Source organism: Halichoerus grypus, chromosome 5 (assembly GCF_964656455.1).
Source record: "Halichoerus grypus chromosome 5, mHalGry1.hap1.1, whole genome shotgun sequence".
NCBI lineage: Eukaryota > Metazoa > Chordata > Mammalia > Carnivora > Phocidae > Halichoerus > Halichoerus grypus.
In genome coordinates this window covers 154,034,974-154,059,121 of record NC_135716.1, presented here as the reverse complement: position 1 = coordinate 154,059,121, position 24,148 = coordinate 154,034,974, and the positions used below count along the sequence as shown (strand labels likewise).

The following is a 24,148-nucleotide window of genomic DNA, read 5'->3' as shown; positions in this document are numbered from 1 at the left end:
AATAGCTATAATTTACTAAGCTTTTCTAGTATACCAGGCCCTATACAAAGTGCTTCATGTCAGGTGTCTCTCACTTCTCATACCAGTTCTGAGAAGCAGGTGGTGGTATCTCTAATTTACAGATCCGTGATCTCAGGACTCTGTTTTCTAAAAGTTACTGAGGACCCCACAGAGTCTTTTTTTTGTGGGTAATGTCTATCAACGTTTACTGGAAATTAAAATGGAGATTAATTGATTTAAAATAGTCTGGGTTTTTTTATGGGGTGCCTGGGTGGCTCAGTTGGTTAAGTGTCTGCCTTCGGCTCAGGTCATGATCCCAGGGTCCTGGGATTGAGCCCTGCATCGGGGCTCCCTGCTTGGTGGGGAGCCTCCTTCTCCCTCCCCTTCTGCTTGCTGCTCCCCCTGCTGGTGCTTTCTCTTTCTCTGTCAAATAAATAAGTAAAATCTTAAAAAAAAAAAAAAAAAAAAATAATCTGGGTTTTCTAATTGAAAGATACCCATTTTAAAACAATATTAGTGGGAAGAATGCCATTTTTCTACAATTCTGCAGATCTCTTTATTAGTTTTTAAGATTTTATTTATTTATAAGTAATCTTTACACCCAGTATGGGGCTCAAACTCAAGACCCTGAGATCGAGTTGCGTGCTCTACCGACTGAGCCAGCCAGGCACCCCAAATTCTGCAAATCCCTTTAATGTTATATCTTCATTCAATCCATTGTGATATATTGTTTTGGTTAAAGTATTGGGAAGAAAATTCAGCCTCACACAGTTCTGTAGTAAATGGAAGGGGGAGGCGTCTTTTAATAGCCTTTCATACCATTGTGATTATTCTTTGATACTACACCAAAAGTCAATGAGTAGTGATTTCTTAAAAGTTAGTTGCAGGGTGGTATCTGAAAGTAGGTCAGTAAACTTTGCACGCTCTGTTACATTAAAATCCACTGGCATATCTTGCACTGAGAATGAATCTTGACCTATGCATAATTTTGTAACACCGTACATTGGTTATTTAGAAGGTACTCATGCATTGGGCTATGCAGATCTTCCAAATGTTAAATTTTCATTATACAGTATCAAAAAACACATTTATTAGTACCACTATTCTCAGAAATATCTTTATTTATTTAAATGATTTTTTTTTAAAGTAATCTCTACACCCAGCGTGGGGCTCGAACCCACAACCCCGAGATCAAGAGTCATGCTACACCTGCTGAGCCTGCCTGGTGCCCCTCAGAAATATCTTTAAATTTGGCAAAGCTTCAAGCTTATTGTGGTGATACAACTTTTCTGAAGTTCTGATTTTTCTAAAAGCTTAAGTTTTATTATTGGCAGTACTATCATTTATTTTCCTTGAAGTGACAGGCTTATTTCATTCCTTTCCAAGAGGATGTCTGCCAATACTAAAGTCTGAATAACCATAGTTTGTCTGTCAGCCAGTTTTTCAAATAAAGCTGGTGTCCCATGATAAAAGCAGCTCACAATTCAGTTACACAGTGCTTTTCAAGATAACCATTGTCCTTCAGCATGCAGCCAAAGTGTCCGTCTTTGAGTACTTACATGTACTCAAGGACTAAGGTTTAAAAAAATAAGTTTTTCTGCTTCATCAAGATTTTTCTTTTTTTTTTTTTTTTCCGCTAAATTATGAGTGCACAGTGGTGAAGAATACAATAACAACTGGTAATGCTTGGAGCCGCTGCCTTGCGCTACGGTACAAGCAGTTTTACCTATTAGAGATTTTACACCATCTCTGCAAAGGTCAACACAGAGAAGGAGGCTAATGATGTTTTTAATAGTACTCTGAAATCCTCATTCTAGTATTTCTTCAGGGCAGAGCCCTGTCCTTTGATCTTTAGTGGGACGGTTAAAGGAATTCGAGAAGGATTCTTGATCTTGGCACCGTGTTTATTAAGTTTACTCTAAGTTTATTCTGGCTCCTCTTTTCTGTCACCTCAGCGCATCAGGAGCAGAGACACCAGGCAGACTTTGACTCAGCAGGCAGGGCTTTAACTATCGTATCTTTTAGCCCAGAGGGGGCCTGCCTTGCTTGGATGTCTGAGCAGGAATTTGTCCTGGTTTATTCTTCCCTAAGTAGATAGTGGTAACCCCTGTGCTCAGAGGGATCTTCCTTTCACTCTTCTCCCTTTCTGTTTCCTCAGAGTCAGGACTGTCTCCAGTTGGGTCCTCCTGCTGAAGGCGAAGTGGTCCAAGTGAGATGGACAGATGGCCAAGTCTACGGAGCCAAATTTGTGGCCTCCCACCCCATCCAGATGTACCAGGTAGCCAGAGGTTTTTGTTGGGGGCTGGGGAGTACTTGATTATTCAGTGTTTCCTCTTTGGCTAGAGGCGAATCTTTGCTCTTGGGAGAGCTCACCAGTTAGTAATAACCCTTTCAGAACTTGGGGCTGCCCTGTGTCCCGTCTGCCAGAGGTGGGTTCAGATTTGGCAGTCCTTCCTTCAGTGTACTGGATCCTTCCTGTGATGGCAGGAAATTGCCACTGTGCACAGTGGACCAGGGAGTCAGGGATATCTTAGCCAAAGGTCTTTGTTTACTTGGTAGGTGGAGTTTGAGGATGGCTCACAGCTTGTGGTTAAGAGAGATGACGTGTACACGCTGGATGAAGAGCTTCCCAAGAGAGTCAAGTCCAGACTGGTGAGTGTGTTTTCTGTGTGCCCTTGGTTCCCGCCTGGGAGGGAGGGAACAAGGCAAGGGTGTGTCCTTTTGTTCTTTCTTTGGGGTGGTTGGCCACAAAGTGCTCATTTGGCCTGCTTATTCTTCTATAGTCCGTAGCCTCAGACATGCGCTTCAATGAGATTTTCACGGAGAAGGAGGTTAAGCAGGAAAAGAAACGGCAACGAGTGATCAACTCAAGATACCGGGAAGATTACATCGAGCCTGCGCTATACCGAGCCATCATGGAGTAGGTGCTTCCCTGGGCCAACAGGTGCCCAGCCATCACGGCGAGAGCACTCTGGGGTTCCACAGCACAGCAGACACTTGGAACTCTGAAGTCTCTGAAAGTGAAGTTGTAAAATGAAAAGGAATGGAATAACCGACCCCATCGTCTTCTCACGCCCCCGCTCCCCGTCGCATTCCGCTGTAGTGGAAGGACAGCCTTTCTTGGACATGTGGCAGCAGCCGCCTGTCTCCCCGCTGAAGGGCTGAGCATTGCAATGCTGGGGCCGCACTGGCCCCGGTCTGCAGTGGGGTCGACTCTGCTGGCTGGGCTGGTTGCCTAGGACTTAGCTTCCTAACAGTCACCTGCACCAACTAGGCAGAGGTGCTGGTGCTTACCCCCTCCCCCTTTTGTATTTATGTGTGTGCGTGCGCGTGTATGTGTGTGCGTGCGTGCGTGTGCGCGTGTGTGTATGTTTGGTCTGGACCAGCTTCTGCCAGCCCCTGGCCTTTACTTTCTTCTTTGCCTGTCCAGGGCAAACAAAATGTGAAATTCTGCCCTCAGCTGAGCTGAGTAAAGGCTCCTGGGGGTTGGCTGGAGATGGGTGTGGCATCTGTCTGTCCCTGGAACTGCCTCAGGGGAGGCTGGCAAAGCTGCAGTATTGAGATGTGAAGGAGTTAATGCACCTCCTTATCCTGTCTTGAAGGAGGAGATGGGGATAACATGGGTATGTGCCCATATCACTCTAGGCATAGAGCCTCCGTGGCACAGTATTAGAGGGTGTGGGTGGGAAACACCCTGAAGGGGGTTCTTAATGATGGAAGCAGGCAGAGCCTGGTGGGTGATTCTGTCAACAGAAAATTGCAATCATGCAGGGGCTGGGAGGGTTAAGATGAATTGGGGCCACTGGAGACCAGGGGCAGGCTTAGATATGTCCCTGGTCTGGGGGTGGGAGGGAGCTGATTTGGGGGTGGGGGTGGGACTGGAGGGCAACACTGAAGGGGTTAAACAGGTTTTTGCTCCTCATGAATTTGTTTGCCTGGGCCCAGGATTGGAGGGCTTCACACCTATACCCTGTGTATACAAGAATCAGATTTATAATACTTCCCTGTTTTTTGTTACGTATGAACGCTATAAACCAAATTATTTTGAAAACTGGTGCATCACCTTGTCCTTAGCAATAAAATGTGTTGAGCAGAGGATTGGTTGTGTCTGCCCCAAGGAGCCTGAGTGGCTCAGGGTCAGGCTGGGGGTGTATCTAGTCATAAGTTCTGGAGCAGGGCCAGGGATTTTAAGAAGACTCAGGCAGGATCCAGGAAGCTGTCCTAAAAGCGACGGGTTCCTTGTCAGTCCTGGTCCTGTGGCTGTGTGTTAGACCAAGCAAGGTGACACATGGGAGGCAGAGGCACCTGGGGCTATGAGCACCTTGTTTTGCTTCCTTTGCCTTAGGGATGGGAAGGAGGAGATGGAGGACCAGACCACTTTCACAGTCAAACGGGGTTTGGTCTCACTTCTGCTGCACTTGATTATCTTCATGGAGCTGGTCTAAGTTCATATCATCTGTGTTCCATGCAAATTGTGGAACCAGCATAACGGTGGTTTAAGAGCAAGGGACTCGACCCCCGGTGGGATCCAGTGGGGTCTTGAAGCTACTCTGGGTTGCCTGTAGTTGGTGAGAAACTTCCCTGGAGGAAGATCCGGTCCCTTCGTCTGGTGGGTTCCTGGGGTATATATAGGTGGTTGAGGATGGAGCAGCAGCAGGGCAGGGAGGGGCCAGTGACTAGGTGTGGGACTGGGGCACAGCAGAGCTGCTCCAGCTGGCCCTTGGATGACCAGGCACTTGTTTCATGGCCCTGTACAGATGCCAGAGAGGCTTGGGTCAGCTCAGCAATTCTCAATGCTTCTTTGTATCCTGGGGTTTGGGAGGTGGTTGCTACCTGGTGTCTGATTGGGGGGAGGCGGGGGGAAGGGAGGCGCAGCAGCTTTCAAAGATACTTTTCTATGCCAACTCCCTCCTGGGGCCAAGAAAGGAAAGTTGACTTTTTTGTCCAGCATCCAAGAATTCATTTGGGAGATGAGGTGGGACCAGGCCTTAATGGATTGTTGAGCCCTGGGAGCACTATCTTTGAGGGGAAGGAACACTTCTCTAGACTGGCAGGGTCCCAGGCCCTGCTACCTCTCACGGACCCCACCATCTCCATCCGCATCCCTGGTGAAGAACCTGCAGGGCTGAGGTGCCTGGACTAACCCCAGCAGAGCTCTTAACAGCTGACTTTTTCTAGAAATTCTGCACTTTGAATTTTGGCTAAAGTAGTAACTCTGGGGAAATCGAAGTTTAGAGGTGATGAGGCTTGCTCAAATCCGACAGAACAGGCCGTTGGTTTTCTTCCTCACTGCCTGCCAGTGCAGTCAGGCCCAGGCCCTAGAGGACGCACTCCAGGGAAGCCTTTTTGTCAGGGCAAACTGCCCTCCTTTCCTGAGGTAGCATCTCTGGGTTGGCAACCAAGGATCGCAGCCTGACCGTACCTTCTCCCTTCTGTCCATCCCATCGGTGGTATCACGTTTCAAATTGTGCCCCAGGTGGATGCCGGTGCTCAGTTGCGGGAATGAGGTAGGGTGGGAGAGAGCTGGGACCTCGGGAGCCGAAAAGGGCGAGTGCTCCTGTGCCCGGACTAAACATTTTCTGCCACACTGAAATGGGCAGGACAGCAGGGAACCCTGTCCCCTTATATGCCATAGGATCGGGCAGGGTCGCCCAGCCCGTAGAGGCCCCCAAACCTTGGGCCTCAGGGAGCCCACTGGCGGTGCTCAGCCGGGCTCCCGGCGGCAGCTGCGGCCCTTGTGGAATGACCGTGGCCACCCTGCATCTGCTCCCGCGAGGAAACAGGCTCCCGAGGGGCTGGGTCACGCCCGCGGGCATCAGATGTCCGTCTCCCGGGCGTGAAGCCGGGGGAGGATTGCTTCAGGCGGCGAATGTGCTCCGGGAAACCGAGGCGAGGCGTCCGCGCTGACCTGCAGGCTGGGCGGGCTCGGCCCGACGCGGCTCCGCACCGCCCGCAGCCCAGGTCCCCGCGGAGGGTGGGGTGGGCGGGTCGGGGAACTGGGGGTGCCCGTGCCTATTGGGCCTCCGCGAGCTTGCGCTCGCCCGCTGCCCGCAGCGCAGCTCTGCATTGGTCAGCCCGGCGCCCCGCCCGGCTCCCGCGGCCCCATTGGCCGCGGATGCCCGACCCCCGGCGAGGGCGCTGAGGCGGAGAGCGGGATTGGTGGTCGCGCCGTCCCCGGGTCGCGGCCGCGCGCTCCGCCCGCCGCTGCGTCCCCACTATGGCGGCGCCCATGCAGCCCACCGCGTCGTGGGCGCCCGCCGGGCTCCCCCGCGGCTGTCGCGGCCGCGTGCACCCTGGCCTCCGCCTTCCCGCCCGCGTCGGGCCGGGCGCCGCCTCCCCGCTGCCTCCCTCTCCGCTGCGGTAAGGGCCCGTCGTGCGCGCGTCGGGGCGCGGCAGCCACCGCGGCTAACGGTGGCCGCGCCGCCCCTCCCCTCCCCCGCCGCCCCCGGTCCCGGCGGGGCGCGGAGCCTGGCCGCTCGCGCTGGGGAAGGGAGGGTGGGGGCATGGCCTAGCTGCCCCCGCCCCCCCTCCCCCGAGCAATGAGGTCCAGCTCGGACTGGGGGCTCGGGCCCGGAGCGCGGCCCCCGGGCGACCTCACCCGGGAAAGGGGGAGGGGTGGGCAGCCAGGCCTCGGGGGAGGACGGCTGGACCCGGGCCGCGCGGTGTGAGGTCACCTGCGTGCGAGACCCCGCAGCGCTGCGCACCTTGGCGCAGAGGAGGGACCGGCGAGCGGGCCTCCGCTGTGGGAAGAGGAAGGAAAAGTCCAGGGAAAGCTTGAGCGGGAATCTGCAGCGCACTGGGTAGCGGTTGTCATTGCTTACTGCTCTACTCGCAGCCAGACGTTCAGGGGACCGGGTCAGTTTGATGGGCGAAGGACGCCTCTCTGGCTTCCTTTCCTTCTGGCACTTCTACCCATTGTTAATTCGGGGATTTTGCTTGCAAGACGAAATATCTTCGTGATGAGAGCAGGTTTGGGGGAGGATGGTGTCCCACGAATGTTTTGGATTTCTTTTTTACCACTGCTCATTTTAATGATTCCTCAATAAACTTCATTTCTGTTTGCGCTTCCCTCACAAACGAGGGAGTGGAACGTGTGAACTAAATCATAGTAGGTAATTGAGAGAGAGAGACCAATGAAAGCAGCTGTTATTTTGTAAAAACTGGGAACTTTTTTGTGGATATAGTTTGAGTTGTCTATACTATACCTAGTTGAACTTGAAGGTAGAACGAAAGCACTTATTAGGTTCCTGAAAGTAAAATAGTCCTCATGGAAAATTAGGTTATTTCTCAGTTCAAATCACCTTAGAGTGATGATCGTTGAACTGTTTGGTATACCTAAAAGTCAAAAGGACCAAATGGTGTTTTCAAATCACCTCTTAAGGCAATAGCAGCTCCTAAGATGAAAAATTCTTCACTCAAAGACATCTTGAAATATTAAGTGATGAACTCACCATTTTGCATGTCTAAATGTGTAGTCGTGGTTTAATAAAAGTAAGTTATTAAAGAGGGAATAAGATGTGCATGTTCTTAGAGTAATTGACTTTGGATCATCAATAAAATGTCTAATGAGTACATATTATGTACAAAGGCAGTAAGAATGTGGGGAAACTGAAGACCTGTCATGTGAGAGACTTGTTCTGATCAGCCTAGGAGATAGTTGTGGGAATACAGGGCACACAGGACACTGATAACTGATGATACTGTCTCTAGAATTCCTAGACAGTAGGTAGGAGAGTCTGGGAAAAGGAGAAACCCATGTGTTTGAGGAAGGTTTCACAGGGAAGCTGAGGCTTGCCTTGAGCCATGACTGGGTAGGCCTGGGGGATGAAGAAGAAGAAGGGAGGAAATGAGAAAGTGAGGATGGTCAGGGTGGGCAGGGGAGAACCTGAAATGCTCATGGGTGAATCCAGGGGGTTCTTGTTGGAGAAACTGGGAGGTAAGTTTGTATAAAGAAGGTAGGTGGGTCACATCAAATGGAGAAGTACCTGGGGCGCCTGGGTGGCTCAGTCGTTAAGCGTCTGCCTTCGGCTCAGGTCATGATCCCAGGGTCCTGGGATCGAGTCCCACATCGGGTTCCCTGCTCCGCGGGAAGCCTGCTTCTCCCTCTCCCACTCCCCCTGCTTGTGTTCCTTCTCTCACTTTGTCTCTGTCAAATAAATAAATAAAATCTTAAAAAAAAAAAATGGAGAAGTAACTGTCTCAGGCAGAGCAAAGGATGAACAGGTAGTAGCATTTACTTCAGCTAGCCATTAGAAAAATATACAGTAGCACTTTGTTGGTTCTTGTTACTTTTCTGATTAATCTCAGCTGCGTGGACTGACAGTCCTTGTGGCTACCCAGGATCTGCACCTCGAGATGCCCTCTTGCCTTTCTTCTCTCCCCTTATGTTCACTTGGTTGCCAGGTCTTGCTGATAGACCTCTACACTATTTTTGGCATCTGCTGCTTTCCATTTCTGCTGTCATCAGGCTTATTTGGAGTCATTGATACCATGCCTTGAATTACTGTGGAACCCCCCCCCCCAATATTTTTTTTCTTATCTCACTTCTCCAGTCAAGACTTTTAACAGTTCCCCGTTGTCTGTTGAATTTAGCACAGATCAGCCTGGCAGAGACACTATGGGTAAACTCATTTCTTGCCATTCCCTTAGATTTTACTATTTTTCCAGGTCAGAAGAACTGTTTGCTCTTTGTGCTTTGCTGTTTGTGCTCCATATCTTTGCTTATGTTGCTTTTTCTATCTTAAATGACCCCCTTGAATCTCTAATTGTTGGTTCTTACCCATGTTCAGGGCCATGTGATACGGAACTTTCTTTGTGAAACTTTCCTTTCTATCTAGATGGGACTTGTCTCTCCTTTAAACCATTATAACACTAGAGTCTGCCTTTTTGGTACAGTTGTCAACCTAAGACTGAAACTTCTTCAAGACGTAGACTGTCTTCATCATCTAGCACAGTGTTCTGTATATAGTAGGTACTTGACAGGTGTGTTTTATATTGAACATAGCTTTGAACCAAGATGGATGCAAAGAAAATTCTTTGTACAAACAAAATGTTCATCATAAAATCTGTAAAGAAAGTTATTTGTGTGAGAGAATTCCTTACTAAGAGGTCTGATGAGGGGCACCTGGCTGGCTCATCAGTGGAGCACATGACTCTTGATCTCTGGGTTGTGAGTTCGAGTCGAGCCCCACGTTGGATGTAGAGATTACTTAAAAATAAAATCTTTAAAAAAAAAAAGAGATTTGATGATCTGATGTATTCATCTGGGTAACTTGGATTAGGCTGCATTAACAAAAATCCATTAAGACTTAAGTGGCTTAACAGAACAAAAGTTGATTTCTCATTAGCATGAGTGCACAGGGAACTGTGCTCCTCACAGTCAGTCAGGGACCCAGGCTGATGGAAACTCCATCTGAACATAGTGTTTCGATGGTCATTTTGATTGAGTGAAAGAAGGTGGTTAGGGGGCACGGTCCCCAGATGGCACGTGTCACTTTCGTTCGCATTTCATCAGCTAAGGCAAGTCACATGGCCATACCTAACTTTATTTATTTATTTATTTATTTATTTATTTAAAGATTTTTATTTATTTATTGAGAGAGAGAATGATAGAGAGAGAGCATGAGAGGGAGGAGGGTCAGAGGGAGAAGCAGACTCCCTGCTGAGCAGGGAGCCCGATGCAGGACTCGATCCTCGGACTCCAGGATCATGACCTGAGCCGAAGGCAGTCGCTTAACCAACTGAGCCACCCAGGCACCCCATACCTAACTTTAAAGAAGAGGAGGGAGGGGCACCTGGGTGGCTCAGTTGGTTAAGTGTCTGACTCTTGATTTCAGCTCAGGTCATGCATGCTCTCAGGATCGTGGGATTGAGCCCTGCATCGGGCTCTGTGCTCAACGTAGAGTCTGCTTGTCCCTCCCCCTCTGCTCCTCCTCTATGCACGCTCTCTCTCTCTCAAATAATAAATAAATAAAATCTTAAAAAAAAAAAAAAAGAGGAGCAGGGAATTGCAACCTTAGCATGTGCCTGGAAAGCAAAGAGCCAGATCTAATTGGTGGGCAACATGAGGGACTACTACATCTTTTATGAGTACCACAGTCCATAGAAGATTGGAGGTAGCAAAATCAGATGGCCTGCTAGAGACGAGCATATTGACAGTAGCAAGAAATAGGATCTCTAACTAGGCATGGGAGGAGGGTGGGTTGGGAAGTTAGGACTCCATAACAGGCACCGTACATGCCTACGGGCCGGGGCTGCTGGTACAAGGGCAGGCTGGTGTACCCTAGTCCCAGCAGAGACGTGCCAAGGGCATCACTGTTTTACAGTGCCCTCAGTAGTGAACACAGGAAAGGTCCTGAGGCATCCCCAAAAAAGTTAAATTATATTCAAGTTATTTAGCCAGGAAGAGTGAAATAACTGGAGGTACATTTTCACTTGTATAATTAAACTAAGAAGGAATCTTAGTTTAACGTTGGTTTTATTGGGTTTCCTTGAGGCCATCAAACTTTGGTATTTGGGGAGGAGATTTCACTTTTTTTTTTTTTTTAAGATTTTATTTATTTGAGAGAGAGAAGGGGGAGGGGCAGACAATCTCAAGCAGACTCCACACTGAGTGCAGAACCCGAATTGGGGCTCGATCTCCTGACCATAGCCTGAGCTGAAACCAAGAGTTGGATGCTCAATCGACTGAGCCACTCAGGCACCCTGAGATTTCACTTTCGATAAAGAATAGAAACATGGAGTGCTGTTTGGAGCCATGGTTCAGGAGACAAGATCTGGGTTGAAATCTTGTCTCTGCCACTAATTGTCTGACATTGAGCAAGTGTCTTCTTGAGCCTGAGGTTATCAGTAAAGTGCATAGGGTGTTTTCAATGCATAGGGCTAATCAGAAGAGTTGGTTTATGTAAAACGCTTGCATAGCACCTGGTTCAGAGTAAGCACTCATGTTCGTGAGCATCACCAGGAGCAGCAGCATCAGGGTTTGAAAAAAACTTTGAGAAAGCCCAGGAATGTAAGTAGAAGGGTTCCCTAGATTTTCTTACCTTTTCTTCCTTTCCTTGGATAGCATTCTTACCACACCTTTCTTATTTTCACATTTGTCGTATTTTATTTTACTTAGTTGTGGGTATGTCTGTCTCCCATCACACGAGGCACTCCAGTCATCCCCCAAATATTTACTGAGCAGGTGCTGTGTGCAAGGCCCTGTGCTAGGATCATGGCATTGTAAATAGGAAAGGGATGTCCCTGGCCTAAAGGAGCCTATAGTCTGGTAGGACCGGAAGCCAGTAAGCCAGCAGTTAAAATACATTGTCACAAGGGCTGTGTTTTGAGGGTCCTGTGAGATCTCCAAAATGAGACCTGGTATCACACTGGGATTATAAATAACGGTTTTCCAGAAAAGTTTACACCTAACCTAGGTCTTGAAGAATCGCTAGTTATTAGCTGGGTGGATGTGGGTTTGAAAGGCTTTCTGACAGGAAACAATGTGTGTAATGGCCTAGAAACACGAGAGAGTGTGGCTACATCCTGAGGACACTTGAGTGGCCGGAGAGAAAAGGGAGTGTGTGGAGGCTGCCAAAGGCAGCTTGCAAAGGCTTTGTGAGTTCAGGAGTCAGAGCTTTATCCTGCAGGTGATTAGGAGCCACTGAAGGATTTAAAGGTAGGAAATCAGCTTTGTTTCTTATTAAGGTGACTGCGTGTGAAGGAGGTGGAGGAGTGAATACCCCATTTCCCTGACAGGGGAAGTTCTGGGGTTTGCAGCCGTGGTCCTGTGCCTGCTACACAAGGATGTTGATGTCTGGGGAGAGATGAGAGTGAGGTGAGTGTGGGGAGGGCACCAGTTAGACAAGGGCGGTGATGTGACTGGGTAGTCGGGGTCCTTCCCAGGGGTGGAGGAGAGCACCATGGACAGGGGTCTGCAGACCAGGATTTCTATCAAGGTTTCCCTAGTTTCTGCAGTATGACCTTGGGCAAGCTCCAAAACCCCTTGTATCTTGTTGGTTTCCAAATTTGTAAAGTGGGGTAAAAAATCCCTATCTTGCAAGGTTGCTGCTCTGGGAATTCAAGCAAATAGAAAGCCTGGCACTATTAGATAACATAAGGGACCTCTTATAATAAAAATAACAGTTTTAAGACTTCTAACGTTTAGGATATTACCTGGTTCATAGTAGGTGCTCATAAGCCTTCGATCCCACCGTTTTGAGATAGCCACTGCCCACATTGTGGTTTTGTTTGTACATCTTAAGTGGTTAGTGAATGCTGGTCTGGGAGTGGTAGGCATGCGGAATTATTCTGAGATCAAGAAGGGAAGGACTGATACGGATATCATGCCAACGTACACATTCTTTAAATGCCAACAAATTATATATGGCTCTTCAGCTGTTCCCCGCCCTTGCCCACAAGTGCACACGCTCCTGCCCCGGCATTACTGTAACAGGCACACTGCATGTGCGACCGGACTGCGTACTTCTTGGGCCTGGCCTCGTTGACTGCTTCCCCCTGAAGTGCTGCTCCTCTTCAGTCTTCTTCTGAGCATGGTTTTAAAGATGATAATGGGGCTTTAATCAGATTTGTTTTCCATTAGGTTCCTCCCTGGTCATCCTGGTTGACGGGAGTTCCTCCCCTCTGAGCTCCTGTACAACGTAATATATGTTGCTCTGATTAAATGTCATCTACTGTCTTCTTGTCTTACCATTATTTGTCTACACGTCAGTACATTTCCCCTTTTCCTTGATGTCAGCTTTCTTACAAAATAATGAAAGATAGCATGTTTATGTATTTTTGACATGACTTAAAAACCCACTGAAACCTTTTGTTTGAAATATGTTGAAAGGGTTAAAAATTCTATGACGGGCACCTGGCTGGCTTGGTTGGTGGAGTGTGTGATTTTTGATTTTTGGGTCGTGAGTTCAAGCCCCACGTTGTGTGTAGAGATTACTTAAAAGTTTTTATTAAAAAAGAAAAGGGGCGCCTGAGTGGCTCAGTTGGTTAAGCATCTGCCTTCGGTTCAGGTCATGATCCCAGGGTCCTGGGATCGAGCCCCACGTCGGGCTCCCTGCTCAGAGGGGAGCCTGCTTCTCCCTCTGCCTGCTGCTCCCCCTGCTTGTGTGCGCTCTTGATCTCTCTCTGTCAAATAAATAAATAAAATCTTTTAAAAAATAGGAAATCTTTTAAAAAAAGGAAAAGAAAATTCTATGGCTAAGTTTTTTTCCCTTAATTAATTAATTAATTTAAGTAATCTCTACACCCAGTGTGGGGCTCAGACTCACTCCCCGAGATCAGTAGTCACATGCTCTTTGGACTGAGCCAGCCAGGTGCCCTACCAGTGAGTTTTTAATTTTATTTTATTTTTTAAAAAAGATTTTATTTAATTATTTGACAGAGAGAGACACAGCAAGAGAGGGAACACAAGCAGGGGGAGTGGGAGAGGGAGAAGCAGGCTTCCTGCTGAGCAGGGAGCCCGATGCAGGGCTTGATCCCAGGACCCTGGACCATGACCTGAGCCGAAGGCAGGTGCCCAACAACTGAGCCACCCAGGCGCCCCTATACATGACACTTTTATATCTTTTTGGCAACAAAATGAAATAAGGTGGAAACACTACCAAACATCAGTTTTTGTTTTTTATTTTGTTTTAAAGAGAGGGGGTGAGGGGCAGAGGGAGAGAGAGAGAGCATCTTAAGCAGGCCCCACGCCCAGTGTGGAGCACAATGTGAGGCTCCATCTCACAACCCTGAGATCATGACCTAAGCCGAAATCAAGAGTCCGACACTGAACCGACTCTTGGAGTCCCCCAAACATCAGTTTTCAAAATGCACTCAACATAGTTTCTTTTAAAAAAGTAACTAGTTTCTAGCTTTGGTTAAGACATGTCCTTTATCTTGAAAGAACAGTTGTGAATATTTTTGGAATAACTGCTTAAGTACCATACTGCTAACGGATACTTGCCATTGCCAGTAATGGTCAGCAAACTTGGAACACCAGTATTTTTCTAAAAGAAAAATACACAACTGCTCTTTTAGGTCTAGAAATCGTTTTTTGTTTTTTTTTTTAGATTTTATTTTATTTTTTATTTATTTATTTTTTATGTAGGCTCCACGCCCAGTGTGGAGCCCTGGGCTTGAGCTTACAATCCTGAGATCGAGACCTGAGCTGAGATCAGGAGTCCGACACTTAACTGACTGAGCCACCCAGACACCCCTAAAGATTTTTATTTTTAAGTAATCTCTACACGCAACGTGGGGCTTGAACTCACAGCCCCGAGATCAAGAGTTGTGTGCTCCACTGACTGAGCCAGCCAGGCACCCCTAGTTCTAGAAATCTTATACGTCCTCGGCCAAACAATGCTTAGAGAGCTGCTTTGAGGTATAAGATTTTGTGGTTACTCACCATCTCATTGTCACATTTGGTTATGATCCTATTTAAAAGATTCAGTTCTTAGGAGATTAGCCACATTCATGTCATTCTGTAAAGCATAAACTGCACTACATTCCAAAGCGGGTGAGCAAATGATGGCGCCCGTCTCCTCCGTGCTGTGGGATTTCACACTCCCTGAGGATTCTTCCTGAGCCTCATGTGCCACGAGACATTTGACAGAGGGATTGTGTGAATGTCAGTTGAGGCTAAATACCAGAAGCGTTTATCAAGAAGAGTTTTGTTTCCTTTCTGTGCCATGGTGCATCATGCCGAGTACCCTCTGAGATGTCCATCCTCTCTGAAGGCAAAGGGTCTGAGCTGTTGCAGTGGCCTCGTCCTGCTCTTGGCTTAGTCTTCTCCAGGCTGTGCTCCATCCCGCTACTCCAGTGATCTTCCTAAACTACAGATTTGACTGTCGTGTCTCTTAATCCCCTAGTGGTTCTTTATTGCCGATGGGATGAATTTCAGATTCTTTAGCACGGCATCTAATGCCTCTCCTACACTTTTATTGCTTCACCTTCTTTGCTGAAGCTTTTCCTAAATGTTACAGATGGTTGTTAATTTCCATCATCTCATAATGTTGTTTATACTCTGCTTGCATCACACTGCCCTTGAGGGCAGGTACTGCACTGTGCTCCTACTGTTGTACTCAGGTGCCTAATAATGGCTTCTGCCTGGACATGTGTTACAATGGATGTTATATACATTAGGCTAATATGTTATCTATTTATATGTTAATATATATAAAATATGTAATATTATATATATGTTAAAGACATGGGCAGATAAAGAATATGGAACTACTACATAGGCCTAAGATATTTAAAGTCTCAAATAACAGCAATGAAAGGGAACATTTATCCCATATTTTATTTGTTTATTAGAGAGAGAGAGAGAGACTGTGTGTGTGCATGTGCGGCAGGGAGGGGCAGAGAGGGAGAGTCTTTTTGTTTTTTTTTTAATTAATTAATTTATTTTTAAAAAAGATTTTATTTATCCATTTGACAGACAGAGAGAGAGAGAGGGAGCACAAGCAGGGGGAGCGGGAGAGGGAGAAGCAGGTTTCCCGCCGAGCAGGGAGCCCGATGCGGGGCTCCATCCCAGGACCCTGGGACCACGACCTGAGCTGAAGGCAGATGCCTAACGACTGAGCCAGCCAGGCGCCCCAGGGAGAAAGAGTCTCAAGCAGACTCTGTACTGAGTGCGGAGCCCCACATGGGGCTCAGTCCCACAACCCTGAGATCATGACCTGAACCAAAACCGAAAGTTGGACGCTTAACCAACTGAGCCTTCCAGGTGCCCCTTCTTTCTTTTTACTTTTCTTTAAGATTTTATTTTTCTTTTTTTAAAAGCTTATTTTTGGTAATCTCTACATCCAGCATAGGGCTCGAGCTCACAACCCCAAGATCACCCCTTGAGCCAGCCAGGTGCCCCCATGTTTTCTAATGATGTATTTTACACTTAAAACAACAGAACAATATAATGATGTCTGTCACTAAGTTTAATATGCCATATCGCTTCAGGGTTTTGTTTTGTTTGTTTTGCTTAGAGAAATAGAATGCTACATTTCCAGTAAATGCCCCCTATGTATTTTTCCCTAGTCTCTTTCCCTGTTCACCAGAGAAAACAGTATCTTGAATTTAAAGTTTTTAAATTCCCAGGCATGTTTTTATGGTTTTGCTCCATGTTCTGTGCCCACACACGGCACGCAGCTGGGCTGCTGGCAGACGGGCCGGCAGGCTTCACTGGAGCACTGCCGTGCATGCCCATGTGTGACTGTGGTTACTGGCTGCTCTCAGGCTACAGCTCTCTGTGTCTGGTTTTCTGGACACATGGCCATCTCCCAGCCCCCTTCAACACCAGCCCCCACCCTTTGATCTCAGTTGGCCCAGGCAAAGGAGGGTCATGTTTTCACACATTCCAGTTGAATTTTCTCAAGACTGATTGTATTCAGCATTTTTTTTTTTTTTTTTTAAAGATTTTATTTATTTATTTGACAGAGAGAGAGACAGCGAGAGAGGGAACACAAGCAGGGGGAGTGGGAAAGGGAGAAGCAGGCTTCCTGCCGAGCCGGGAGCCCGATGTGGGACTCGATCCCGGGACTCCAGGATCATGACCTGAGCCGAAGGCAGTCGCTTAACCAACTGAGCCACCCAGGCGCCCCCTGTATTCAGCATTTTTAATCTTACACATAGAATTTACCTTTTCCAAATAAAACATCATGTCTACAGCCTTGTCCCCTGAACACCATTAAAACACCATTAACCAAAACCCCCTTAAAACCAAACCTTAACAGCTCCTATTCAGAAAGGGTCATTTTGTTTGCTTGTTTGTTTTTTGGGTAAAAACAAAGATGAACTGAAAGTTGTGTTCCCTTGGATCCCTCCACACCCCACCCCACACTCCCCCCAACCTGGCTTTTCCTCAGCTACTTCTGAAGGGAGCATCTGATCAGAGACAAAACATTTTTCAGCTTTCAGCTTCTGTCTTGTATTTTTATAACCTTGGTGGATATCTAATTTCTACTTAGAAAGTCATTGACCACCTGTGTTACAGGAGTCTGGGTCCAATCAGGAGAGAGAAACCACATGGTATTTTGAGCAGGTAAACTTTAACGTAAGAATTATTAACTATAACAGGGATTTGGAGTAACATGAGCTCAGCTAGTACGAAGTAAAGAAATAAGCACATGGAAGGATGCTCAACACCATTAGCCATCAGGGGAATGCAAAGCAAAACCAGAATGAGACACTTAGCCTCACCCCAGGTCTCTCTGATTATCCATTTTTGCCTATATATATATATGTATATTTATTATATATATTTATATATTATATACTTATAATAATTTATAGTATATATTTATATATATATATGTTGTTCCATTTGCTTGGTTCACACCCACTAGGACAGCTATAATCAAAAAGACAGATAATCACTAGTGTTGGCACGGGTGTGGAGAAATCAGAACTCTCATGCATTGCTGATGGAAACGTAAAATGGTACAGCTGGCATTTCCTCAAACAGTTCGGTGTAGAGAGTTACCACGTGACCCAGGTATGTATCACTTGTAGGTGTACCCAAGTCCTTCTCTAGGTATGTACCCAAGAGAAATTAAAATTTATGTCCATGTAAAAACTTGTACATCAGTGTTCCTAGAAGCATCATTCTGCCAAAAAGTGGAAACAACCCAAACGTCCATCAACTGGTAATTGGACAAATAAAATGTGATTTATGTTCATATGATGGAATGTTATTTGGCGCTAAAAAGAAATGCAGTACTGATCCATGCTACAACATATGTGAACCTTGAAAACATCAGGCTAGGTGAAAGGAACCTGTCACCAAGGACCACATATTGTATGATTCTTTATATATGAAATGTCTATAAACATTTGCTTATTCTATAGAACAGAAAGTAGATTAGTGGTTGCTTAGGGCTCAGAGAATGGGAGGTTGGGCAGGAGGTTGGGCAGCTCAGGGGTGCAGGATATCATTTTGGAGTAACGGAAATGTTCTAAAATTGATTGTGGTAATGTTTGCCCAACTGTGTGAAAATACCAGAAGCACTGAAATGTCTACTTTGAATGGGTGAATTGTATGGTATATGAAGGATACCTCAGTAAAGCTTTCTAAAGAAGTAAAGAGAACTCCAGAAGAATATAGATGTAGCACATGTAAGGAGTAACCAGCACCCCGGGGCTGAGAGAGAGTGCTCAATGAAGAACCCCCCAGTTTACCCCACACCTGGCGCAGGCTGAGATCCTGGGGTGTAGTGGACATGACCGTGGCTCACTGGGTTGCAAATGAGTTACTGTGATGCTGCATGGTGGGATTGGCTGGAAATCAGCCTTCTGGGGTGTTGGGGGGAAGCTGTTTGCACAGAGGGGTCTCACTCTGCTGCAAAACTGCCCAGGAGGGGTGCTGAGGGCAGCTGTTGGCTGCTACTGTTCACGGCTCATAGCCGGCCACTGGACAAGCCAGGTGTGCTATAGGAGCCTACCCAAGGAACACACCAGAACCCAGAAACAAAACCCCTTCTTCCTCCTGCAGTGGCTCTTCAGCACCTTCTGCTGACAGAGCTCAGTATCATGCCAAGCGGCAAAGAAAACTACTTCATGGGTGCAGATCCATCTTGACAGAGCAAGCAAACAGGGAATTGTGGAGCTGAAAGGCAGTAAATCTGTAACCCACGCAGGAGTCATCGGGACCTCAGCATCCCCCTAGCTTTTTAATTCCCTTTGGGGGGGTCCCAAGGTTATCCTTGCCCCTAGCCCTGCTGTGGTTTGGAGAAGCCAGGACACTGTATCTTTGGGCCAACTCGCCCTCAGCCCAGCTCTCTCTAGTTCATTTTTACATATCTTTTTCTGTTCTGTTTGCCCGGTTCTCTTTTTCAGACACCAATTATGCTTACGCTGGATCTCCTATGGCTACTATTGCAGCATGTTTTAGTAATCCTTTTACACTTTTTATTCTTTTTTTTTTTTTTTTAAAGATTTTATTTATTTATTTGAGAGAGAGAATGAGATAGAGCATGAGAGGGGGGAGGGTCAGAGGGAGAAGCAGACTCCCTGCTGAGCAGGGAGCCCGATGTGGGACTCGATACCGGGACTCCAGGATCATGACCTGAGCCGAAGGCAGTCGCTTAACCAACTGAGCCACCCAGGCGCCCTTACACTTTTTATTCTTTTTCATTTTTTTTTAAAGATTTTATTTATTTGAGAGAGAGAGAGAGCGGGTGTGCGCGTGAGCATGAGCGGGGGAGGGGCGAGGGATGGGGGAGAGGGAGGATCATGACCTGAGCTGAAGGGAAGGCAGACATTTAATTGGCTGAGCCACCCAGGTGCCCTTATTCTTTTTCATTTTATCTTGCTTTTTTTTTTTAAAGATTTTATTTATTTGACAGAGACACAGCGAGAGAGGGAACACAAGCAGGGGGAGTGGGAGAGGGAGAAGCAGGCTTCCCGCGGAGCGGGGAGCCCGATGCGGGGCTCGATCTCAGGACCCTGGGATCATGACCTGAGCCGAAGGCAGACGCTTAACGACTGAGCCACCCAGGCGCCCCTTATCTTGCTTTTTTTAAATCCACCATTATTTTCTCCCTCCCTCCCTTCCTTCCAATTTTACTTTTTTAAAGTAAGCTCTACACCCAATATGGGGCTCAAATCCCGAGATCAAGAGCCGCACACTCCACCCCCTGAGTCAGCGAGGCGCCCCCACCGTTGCTTTCATGATTCTTAATGTCTTTTTAGCAGTGACCACTTTGTTGTCTACCGCTGAGGCTTTCATTTCTGTGATGGTGTTATTTTTCTTTGTACAGTCTTCCTGAATGCTAATTTTACTTTATTCAGAAAAGTGGTGTTGTCTTAGTATTTTTTCCCTGAGCTCTCCCTTTCATGTCTGCTCTTAGTTAGGTCTTGTTTTATAGAGCCATTTGGGAGTGGGTGGAATTGGGGTAATCTCTGTTAATGATCTTTATCTGTTCTGTAACCACATTTTTTCTGTCCTGTGGTCTTCATCTACCATGTTTTGCCCCAGCCCTCCCCATTCCTTTCTTCCACTGTGTTGCAGCATTTTTGTTTAGATCCTGTACTGATTTCTTTTTATTGTTGTTTTGATATACTCTAGCACCTCTTCAGATGAAAAAAGTTACGTGACTGAAGCCAGATCATTGGGATTTGAATCCTGGCTTTGCCGTTTACTAGCTTTGTGATCTTAAGATAATTTAACCTCTCTGTGCCTCAGTTTTTTCTGTATGTAATGGGGAACGATAACCTCATAGGATTGGTGAGAAGATTCAGTGAGTTAAATTGTTCAAAACTCTTAGAACTGTGGTTGGTCCACAGTAAGTGCTATATGAATATTAACACTGTTAACTTACCCTGCAATTAGAAAATGCATGGTTCTTCTGCATAGAATAATTTAATATTGCATATTAATTAACTACATAAATCTGCCTAGTCATGCATAACGTCTGAATAGGAGGTGTGCATTCAGCAAAAATGTTTGTTAAAAAATTGATGAGCTTTTCAGTAACTTTTTTTGGGAAACTGGATAATAAATAGTACGGTATATAATAACTTCTAATTAGCTTGCCTCAAAAATATTCACAGGAGACATGCTCAGGAAATACTTTGTGGTTTTTGCTCTGCATACTTTTGTCATACATGAGTTTATATCCAGTATGGCTGATATTTGAAGGTCAGCAAAATTCTGCCATTTTAGACTAAAAATTGTTGCCAGGTATAGTTCAGAAAATAACCATATTGTAGGCTGTTTTAGAAATGACAGGAGTTTGGTGCAGTTTGTTTCAGTGGACTCAGATTTTTATATAATTTTCTTTTTATGGCTAAATTAAAATAACCTAGCATTATATACCTTTTGTCCCTTTTTAAAAAAAAATATTTTATTTATTTATTCATGAGAGTCAGAGAGAGAGAGAGGCAGAGGCAGAGGGAGAAGCAGGCTCCCTGCCTAGCAGGAAGCCCGATGCGGGACTCGATCCCAGGACCTGGGATCATGACCTGAGCCGAAGGCAGACGCTTAACCATCTGAGCCACCCAGGCGCCCCCCTTTTGTCCCTTTTTTTGAGCATACTGTAACTGACTGAATATTCAGTCAGTGAGCAGATCATTCTTGAATACCTGCCAGGGATACAGTGGTGAACAAAGTAGACGTGCCCCCTGCCTGGAGTAGCCAGAATATAAATGTTAAACAAATTACTGTAAATACTCGTAAGATTCTAAGTGCCTTGCATACTGGGATGAGGATAAACAGCTGCTGTGGCAATTTATAACAGGGAGACCTAACCTGAAGTATGGAGATGGGTGAGGTTTCTCTGCGGAATTAACCTTGAAGCTGAGGATTTGAGGCTGAGTGGGAGCTGGTGAGATGACACGGGAGGGTCAGGACAGCGTCAGCCTGACCTCGGGAGAGAGCGTGGGGACTGGGAAACATTGAAAGATGGTCAGTGTCGCGGACCCATCGGGGTGAGGTGTAGGAGATGGTAAGAGACATGGAAAGAGGCAGGCAGGGGCCAGAGCACGCCGAGCACACCGAGCCTTACAGGCCCCGTTAAGGGATTTGGGCCCTTACCCTATGGATAGTGGGATATTTGTGAAAAGTTTAAGCCTGGGAGTGAGATAAATTCACATCGGCTGCTGTGCGGAGAATGAGTCGGAGAGGATCAAGAATGAGTATGGGAGGCTAACCAGAGGGCTGTAGTAGGAGTCCAGGCCAAAGATTACAGTGACTTGAAATGGGATGGTGTTAGTGAAGATGGAGGGACGGATGGATTCAAGAAGCGTTTCAGAGGTGAAAATCACAGGACTTGGTGATTGATTATACGTGGAGGTGAGAGCGAGAAGGAGGGTGGTGCCAAGGATGACTTCCAGGTCTCTGACAGGAGCACCGGGGAAGGTGTTGCCTTTTACTGGAGATAGGGACTGGTGAAGAAAGAGGATGTGTGGGGCATCTGTGAAACATCTAGATGATACTATGGACTGGGAAGTTAAATAGGTGGACGTGGAACTCAGAAGCAGTTATCTAGATGGAAGAGCTCAAGTTGGGGCTGGTCAGCATAATGATAGCAAATTAAATCATAGAAGAGGAATGAAATTGCCTTGGGGATGTTTGCAGAATGGAAATGTTAAGACAGCCTCACACAGTACCCCAGGCTTCTCTCCTCATTCAGAATTGCTGTGCATATGTACGTGTACACAAATCATACCTTCAGGATATTATGTTTTGGAATGTGTACAACTTATATCGTGTCTGGAGTTGGGGCGTGTAATTAGAAATATATTAGTTTATTCTTTAAACACACACTTCTCGAGTGTTGCTATGCACCAGGTGCTGTGCTGTTAAATGCAGGTGATTCACAGACCTAAGTTATAGATTCTGCTTTCAAATGATATACTAATTCTTTCAGAGACAGAAGAACAGTCCCGATGTTTTATAAATGCTATGATGCAGGTAAGCATGGGATGTTATGGGAGCAGACACGGAGTATAGGGCTATGATTAAGGAGAGCTTCCTGAGGGAGGTAAGACTTGAACTGAGCCATAAAGATGAGCTGGCACTGGTAGGCAAAGAAGGCAGAGAAAGGACTCTGCCACTGTGCTGTGCTGTCTCTCCCAGTTGCAGATGCTGCAGAAAGGTCAAGGCATGGGAGGATAGTAATGTCCAGTGGGTTTGGCAGTTAAGAGATCAGTGGCCAACTTAGTGACCCTCTAGGGCAGGGTATGAGTTTGATTGTCTTTGTGTCCCCCGTGCTTTGCATAACTCCTGGCACTTAGTGTTTGTTGCATCAGCTTTGGACAGAAGAGAGACACCTCCTTCTCCAAGATGAACACACGGGAAGGGGATGAGTCCAGATTGCTGCATTTCCTCTACGGCTGAAGCGAGCTTACTGCAGTTCTTTACCTGCGTGCTTTTTTATGGCTGTGCAGGGAGGCCAAGTGAGCTCCTACAGCCCGAACAATACTAAGTATTAATCTAGTGTTAGTGTTTTTATGTTTTATTCTAGTCCTTTTCTTTTCTTCTTGTTCTTTTTTTAATGGTTGGGTGCATGATACTTGTCTCTTTTTTCATTTAATAGTATATCATAAGCATTGCCCATGTCATTAAAATGTTTTCATAAATTACATATTTTCTTCTTTCATAAATTACTTAAGTGACTGCCAAATCTCTCATTTGGATGTTTATTTGAACACTTATTTGAGCATTTGATTTATTTCTTTTTCTTTTGAAATAGTTACAAAAAAGTTGCAAAAATATTACAGAGACCTCCCATATAGCCTTCAGCCAGTCTATGGTGGTGTCTATCAGTGCTATCAGATCTCTCCATGGTAAAGCTATGGAAACTAACTAAACTCTTCTCCCCTCTGTAATTAAGAAGCATCTTATGGGCAGATACTTGAAAACTGTATAATACCCCATTTCTCAAAATTCTGCCCCTTAATTTGAGCATCCTTTGATGTTTCTTGGCTGAATTATTACTGAAATGGTCACCAAATGGTGACTTTCTAATTACGTTATTCCTTCTGCATTCATTAGTTGGCATTCTGCTCCAAGAGAGAGCTTTCTTCTCTCCTCATTTATTAGATTCTTATTTAATGGGTTATAATCTGTTATTATTGGTCTGAATCGCTCCAGAGCTGATCATTAGGAGCCCCTCCAGCTGGCTGCTTTTTCCTTCTGACACGGCCTCACCCTTTGAGCCTTTTCCTGCTTCCAGGCACCGAAGAGATACAGCCTGGCCTGTGTGCGCCTCCTTCCCCTCGGTCAGTGCAGTCAGTCGTTCTTCCAGGGAGCCCTGGTTCCCACCAGGGAAGAATGGTATTTAAAAACCAAGCTCTAGGTGCCAGATGTGCTCCTTGCAATTGGAGCATGGCTGCTGCCAGGCCCTTTCCAGTGACCGGAACTAGGGAATATATGCGTGTATCACACAAAGGCATACACACTATCTTTACTTATATTTTTGTATCTTTCTATATCAAAACCCATCCATTTACACTGATCCCTTCAACTTGAGTACAGCTCCCCAAATTTATTCTGGTTTTTCCCTTCTCCTATTTGCAACTCCCTTTTCCATCATTGAGAAATCCGGCTCCTTTTAGTGGCAATGCATTTACTTATTTGGTCAATTCCTGTATTGCCGGTTCCCACACCCCCAGACCCCTCACGATGGCCTGATGCCCCACACCTCTCTCCATGCCTGCCTTGATTGGTGCC

The 24,148-nt window shown here is 46.3% G+C and overlaps 2 protein-coding genes across 7 annotated transcripts in view; both read left to right on the top strand.

Moving 5' to 3' along the window:
* Positions 1–4,051, top strand: part of KDM4A (lysine demethylase 4A) — a 43,131-nt gene extending 39,080 nt beyond the window's left edge. For all 3 annotated transcript variants that reach the window (XM_036086076.2, XM_036086078.2, XM_036086077.2), the window contains exons 20-22: positions 2,159–2,278; positions 2,560–2,652; positions 2,784–4,051. In XM_036086076.2, coding sequence (XP_035941969.1) covers positions 2,159–2,278; positions 2,560–2,652; positions 2,784–2,924 — 354 coding nt within the window. In that variant the 3' untranslated portion in view covers positions 2,925–4,051. The remainder of the gene's footprint in view (positions 1–2,158; positions 2,279–2,559; positions 2,653–2,783) is intronic.
* A 2,068-nt stretch (positions 4,052–6,119) lies between these two features.
* Positions 6,120–24,148, top strand: part of ST3GAL3 (ST3 beta-galactoside alpha-2,3-sialyltransferase 3) — a 181,577-nt gene continuing 163,548 nt past the window's right edge. For 2 of the 4 annotated variants that reach the window (XM_078073266.1, XM_078073265.1), the window contains exon 1: positions 6,120–6,360. The gene's annotated coding sequence lies outside the window, so the exon portion shown is untranslated. The remainder of the gene's footprint in view (positions 6,361–24,148) is intronic. The other 2 variants (XM_078073268.1, XM_078073267.1) reach the window with 1 other exon arrangement.